The 6,445-nt window shown below is 41.4% G+C and overlaps 1 protein-coding gene across 1 annotated transcript; it reads right to left on the bottom strand.

The window, feature by feature from the left end:
- Nucleotides 1-913: 913 nt before the first annotated feature.
- Nucleotides 914-6,237, bottom strand: LOC122890066 (acyl-CoA-binding domain-containing protein 7-like). The gene is made up of 4 exons (XM_044225765.1): nucleotides 6,203-6,237; nucleotides 1,322-1,439; nucleotides 1,092-1,154; nucleotides 914-1,005 (listed from the first exon to the last, which is right to left on the bottom strand). The coding sequence occupies exons 1-4, from the start codon at nucleotides 6,212-6,214 to the stop codon at nucleotides 944-946; spliced, it is 255 nt and encodes an 84-aa protein (XP_044081700.1). The 5' UTR covers nucleotides 6,215-6,237; the 3' UTR covers nucleotides 914-943.
- Nucleotides 6,238-6,445: the final 208 nt, after the last annotated feature.

Here is a 6,445-nt window from a genome sequence, read left to right on the forward strand (position 1 = left end):
TAGGATATTTACCCTATGCGATCTCAAACAGATTTTAGACATGCTAAAACAAGACTATGTTCTTTCAGGGAACCTGTGTGCAGCAAGAAAGACTGAGGACTAGGCCACTATGATATTCCAGACTCTGCATTTTCACTCTGATAAAACTGAATGTAAGAGGCACAGTAGTTGAACGTTTTATTGTCATTAGATACTACATTTGATTTTTCTGTCTTAAATGTAAAAAATTAAAGAAAAATAATGGGTGGATGGTTTTTTTCTTTCTTTGAATAGTCATGGATTCATAAGTTTATTTTTTAAAAATTTTAGTTTATTTGTTGTTAGGTTTTATATAATGTATGCTTTAAATTGAAGGTAGGATCATTAAAGTTGCCTCAATTATCAATCCTCGTTACCTCAAGAATCATTCAATTCTTACAACCCTGTGAGACTGATTTCCCCCTCTACTCTATAGATGAGGTTTAGCAAGCTTAAGTAATTTGTTTCTGGTCACCTAGTAAAGAATTACAGAGTATGGAATGAAACCGGGTATGTTTATGATTTCCAAGTCCCCAATTCAGTGAGAATCCCAGAGCTACACGTACAACAAAGGAAGAAACTTGTTATTGGTTCTTAGTAAACTGTTTTGATCACATACCAATAATAATAACTCAGTGTAGGAAAACAGATATGCCAAAAGATATTGTTAATGTTTGTGTGACATACAACCAAAGCAATACTTTTTTTTAAAAAAAGAACTTTTAAAATCATCTGGTTTTAGCAAGTAAAACTTCATTAAGTAGTTTCAGCATATCTCTAATTAAGGGTTACAATTCATGTTAATATCAAACATATTCGTGACATGTAGAGTTAACAGTGCATTTCTTCCCTAGATATAGGACATGATAGCATTATGAAGACCTCAATAGAAAAACCTTCTCATAGTTGAATTTTAAATTCCATATTATTCTATCAGCTCTTTTGCTTTAGATATATAGGCACTCATGGCATCTTCCTTCGACTGCCCTAGAAAGACACAAAACAGATTACCTTACAGACTGATGTATTGGGAAATTAAGAAAGCTTACTTCACTTATTTAAGAATCAACAACCTTTTTGGACTTTCCACGCTTCCCATTTAGCCTTGCCTTTTAAATCTAACATTCCTGGACACTCTGCCAAAAGAAGAATAGATATATTTTCAAGTTTACTTTTTACTCACTGCTTCTATAAACATTGCTCAGATGAAATTTATTATTTTTTCAAAATATAATATATATACACATATTATACATATATACACACATACACACACACACACACACACACACTTATACAGTACCAATATTAATGTCTCCAACTATAGCTTGTTTGTACAGCCCATAGAGTTCTTTCAGTTCTTCATCATCTGGTCTTGTTTTCAGCTTCCTCACATCTTTTGTGATCCTATCAAAATCAGCCCAGAACACAAAAGGAAGAAAAGGCCAATAGTGCCTTCACTAACTTTCAGCAGGCTTATCTACTTTGCAGGTATTTTACCACCAGACAGTAGGAACTTAAAAAGAAAGAGGAAGGTTTCAAACAGAGCTATTACTGGTCCAGTTCTTCCAGTATTATCCTAATTTATTTTAATTTATGGATCCCTCTCCTGGTACTTACCTGATATTCAGACAAGATATGGAGAACCACATAAAACCGTTACTAGTGAAAAATCCTTTTTTTTTAAAAGTAGGCTCCATGCTGAGCATGGAGCCCAGTGCAGGGCTTGAGCCCACAACCCTGAGATCAAGAACTGGGCTGAGATCAAGAGCTGGATGCTTAACTGACTGAGCCACCCAGGTGCCCTAATATTGAAAATTCTTAACTTTTTTTAAAAAAAATAAATTTTATTTAATGAATTAAATTAAATTAAATTTTAATACAATTTAAATTTTTAAAATTTTTCAGAAAATTTTAAAAACTAAAAAAGACATAAATAAATGAAAAATACTCTATGCTCATGGACTGGAAGAAATATTATTGTTTAAATGTCAATACTACCAAAAGCAATATACAGAGTCATGGCAATGAATCCTTATCAACATTCCAATGGCATATTTTACAGAAGTCAAGAAAGCAACCTTAAAGTTCATACAGAACCACAACAGACCCTGAACAAACAAAATAATTTTTTAAGATTTTATTTATTTATTTGACAGAGAGAGAGATCACAAGTCCACAGAGAGGCAGGCAGAGAGAGAAGGGGAAGCAGGCTCCCCACTGAGCAGAGAGCCCAATGCAGGCCTTGATCCCAGGACCCTGAGATCATGACCTGAGCCGAAGGCAGAAGCTTAACCCACTAAGCTACCCAGGCACCCCCAAACAGAACAATCTTGAGAAAAGATAACAAAGCTGGAGTCATGACATGTCCTGATTTCCAGCTATATTACAAAGCTATAGTAATCAAAAGGATATGGTATTGGCCTAAAAACAAATGGATGAGTGAAACAGAATAGGGAGCCCAGAAATAAAAGCATGCATATATGGTTGATTAATTTATGACAAAGGAGCCAAGAACATAGAATGTGGAAAGGTGAGTCTCTTCAACAAATTGTATGTGACAACCTGACAGTCAAAAGACTGAAACTGGACCACTGTCTGACACTGTGCACAAAAACCAACTCAAATGATTTAATGTCAGGTCAAGTAAGACCTTTTGTTTAGATCTTACTTGAATGTAAGACATATAAGTCCACAAAACTCTTCAACAGAAAACAGAGGGGTTAAAAAAGAAAGAAAGAAAGAAAGAAAGAAAGAAAGAAAACGGAGTGGGTAAACTCCTGGACACTGGTCTGAGCAACGATTGTTTTGATCTGACACCAAGAGCAAAGGCAACAAAACAAAAACAAAAATAAAAACGTGAGACTCCATTAAACTAGAAAGCTTCTGTACGGTAAAGAAAGCCATCAACAAAATGAAAAGGCAACCTATGGGATGGGAGAAAATATTTGCAAATCATTTGTCTTTAAAAAGAAGTGGTTAATATCCTAAATATATAAAGAGCTTACACTACTCAATAGCAAAAAGAAAAAATCAATTAAAAATGGGCAAAGGCTTGCATGGAGCACTGGGTGTGGTGAAAAAATAATGAATAATGTTTTTCTGAAAATAAATAAATTGAAAAAAAAATTAACTTGAAAAAAATGGGCAAAGGAACGAAATAGACATTTTTCCAATGACAAACAAATGGAGGTGATCTGATGCTGCATGGGTCATGGTGCAGCTCCAGCCTTGTACATCCCACACCCCTGCATCAATGATGGTGAAGGAGGGCCAGCATGCCTGGGGTGGGGGAGGAAGGCAGAGAACCACAGGGAGGGGAGGGAGGAGGTAGGGGGAGAAGACAAGGGGAACACCACCTGGTGGAGGTGGAGGGGGCACAGTGCCATGTGGGGAGGCCTTGTGCCTGGTTGGGCCTTGCCTGGGCAGGGTTGGGGAGGTACAGGGAGGAGAAGGCAGAGCACCACCTGTTGGTCCAGCAGCCTAGTAAAGCCTGTTGGGGAGGAGCTGACTGATCAGCACCCAGGAAGAAGCACAAAGGGGAGGAACAGGTTGGAGATAAAGCACTCTTGAAGAAGATGAGCTGTTTATCCAACAAAAAACTTCCAGATTAGACTCTTGAGACATTAACTACAGTTGGACAGACTAACATAAGGACAGCATCAGAAAAGTTGAAAGAAATTCATTTGCAGAAGAAAAACAAAGTATGTGAAAAGGAAGTGATTCCAAGGAAGCTGAAAAAGTACAAAAAGTACACTCTATGGGCCAGATTAAAAGCCACTTGGCTCTAAGGCTAGAAGATCAGGATTTGAGAGATTCAAGGCAATAAGCAGCAAAAGGCTTTAGACAATTTTTTACATGGTCCCAGAACCAACAAAACTACTATAAATAAGGTCCTGTGACTTGAAAATCTTGAAAATAAGAGGTTACCAGGGAAAAGGGCCACCACCCAGTTTCTGAGTAATCCGTGGGGAGCCCAGAAAAAAACAAAACGCCAAGAGGTTTAAAAACAGTGGCTGGTCAGAAACATGAAAACTTCTAAGAAGTAAATCCAAGCTAAATGAAAAAATGAAAACATGTATGTTTTCAAACGTGTATGAGCTTATTCAGTATAAAGAATTAGTTTTTCTGAAAAAATCCAATAATTCATTTATAAATTTAAATAAATAAATAAAGACATACACATGCCATGTGATTCAGTAATCCCACCTCTGGGTATATACCCAAGAGAAGCAAAATCCCTATGTCACAGTGATGCTGCCCCCCACCACCCAGAACCCCGTGTTCACTGCATCATTGTTTACAACAGTTAAGACTTGGACATTACAACCTAAGTGGATGGATGGATGGACACACACACACACACACACATAATTGAATATTGTTCAGTCATAAAAATGAAGGTGATCCTGCCATTTGCAGCAACATGGATGGACCTTGGGAGCATTATGTGAGATGCGTGAGTCACAGAGACAAATACTGTAGGACCTCACTTACATGTGGAATATTAAATAACTAAACTTAAAAAACAGAGGACAGATTGGCAGTTGCAGGGGAGAGGTGAAGGGTGAGGGAAGTGGGTGAATGTGGTCAAAAGGTGGAGAAAACAAATCTATCAAGAGAAATTTCAATATATGTTTCTTTTTATTTTTTTTAAGATTTATTGATTTATTTGGGAGAGAATACCAAGCAGACACCCCGTGGAGCGTGGAGCCCAATGAGGAGCTGGATCGCACAACCTGGAGATCCCACAACCTGAGCAGAAACCAAGTCAGATGCTCAACTGACTGAGCCACCCAGGCAACCACATCACAGTCTAAGAAGGGGGAAGGTTTGGATTTGAACCTGGCAGATTCTGGAGTAGGTGCCTTTAGTCACCATAACATACTTCTTGAAGAATCCTTAAAGGTGGGAGGGGGGTTGTCCCTGGGTGACTGAGTGGGTAAAGACTCCAACTTTAGATTTTGGCTCAGGTAATGATCTCAGGGTCCTGGGACCCAGCCCCATCTGGGGCTCGTGCTGGGTGTAGAGCCTACTTGAAGATTCTCTCTCTATATCCCTCCCCCTTCAACCTCTAAAATAAACTTAAATCTTAAAAAAAAGGAAGCCTTATAGCATGAAATTGTATCCAGATATTTTTTTCAAATTTTATTTTAGAAGATTTTTTTTAAGATTTTATTTGTTTATTTGACAGAGAGAAATCACAAGTAGATGGAGAGGCAGGTAGAGAGAGAGAGGGAAGCAGGCTCCCTGCTGAGCAGAGAGCCCGAAGCGGGACTCGATCCCAGGACCCTGAGATCACGACCTGAGCCGAAGGCAGCGGCCTAACCCACTGAGCCACCCAGGCACCCTATTTTAGATTTAATGATGAAAAAATGTTCCTAATATAGTCACAGGTACAGGAACAAAACTGTATATACATGAGTATAATTTAATCAGTGTGTGTGTATATATAAACACATATGCACGTGTGTGTACATACGCGTGCACATGCAAGTACATACAAGCACACACACACACACATTTTTCACAGTACAAGAAAGTAATCCCTCATGTTAGCAGTGGTTATCACCTGCGTGAAGGAATTCCTAATAGTTTTCACTTATTTTATATTTGCTCTTTCCCCAAATTTCCCACCCTGAACATGTAATTTTTCGCATATCGGCAAAACTACTATTTTGTAGTTTTACAGATCTCTGCTGTTCAGAAAAACACTCGGTCTCACCAAGGAGCGAGGGGGCGCGGGTGGGGCCCCAGCCGCCCTCGCCTCCCTTTCGCAGAGGGAAGGGGCAGGCGGAGCAGGGCCGCCTGGCCCCCGGGGAGCAAGCCGGCCTCCGCCCTCCCGGGGGCAGCTCTTACTTCTCGAGTAACAGATCCCTGGGGTTCGCAAGTGTTGCCATGTGGAGCCCAAGATCGCTGTCAACAGATGGCACAGGTGTGGTCCCCACTGCAATAAGCGGGCGCTCGCGATGGGGGTGGGAGTGTCCCTGGGGTCACTCCGTACAACTCCCGGCGGTGGCGGGGGGGGGGGGCTCGGGGAGCGAGGACCGCAGGCGACAACTGTCCCAAGCTCCAGTTCTGACTCGCCCGCCACCCATGGGCGTCACGCCTGCCCCATGCCCACTCGAGCTCTTCCCTCTGAGGACGAAGCCCGCTCGTGGGGCTTCCTCACCCTTTGACTCACCTGCAAAGACATGGTGACACCCACTCAGCTACTGCGCACTCCTGAGGCGCTGATCCCTAGAGCGCGTGCAGCGGGCGTCCTTAAATGGAAGCGCGCCTCCGCCCGCCATCTCCCACTGGCTGCGCTGTGGGCCTGGCGGGCTCCCATTGGCCACCAGTTCTGGGGGGCGGGGATAAGTGGTGAGTGGCACCTGCCCTGCCCCCAGCGCCCGCCTGCGCATCCCAAGCCTCGCAGAGGGTTGTC

The sequence above is a fragment of the Neovison vison genome, chromosome 11, assembly GCF_020171115.1.
Source record: "Neovison vison isolate M4711 chromosome 11, ASM_NN_V1, whole genome shotgun sequence".
Taxonomy (NCBI): Eukaryota; Metazoa; Chordata; class Mammalia; order Carnivora; family Mustelidae; genus Neogale; species Neogale vison.

Excerpts from the sequence above, each read along its gene's own strand:
- LOC122890066 (XM_044225765.1), bottom strand. Across the intron at positions 1,155-1,321 it reads AGTTGGAGACATTAATATTG|AGTGTCCAGGAATGTTAGAT; the intron begins GTACTGTATAAG and ends TTCTTTTGGCAG. Across the intron at positions 1,006-1,091 it reads AGCGTGGAAAGTCCAAAAAG|GGCAGTCGAAGGAAGATGCC; the intron begins GTTGTTGATTCT and ends GTGTCTTTCTAG.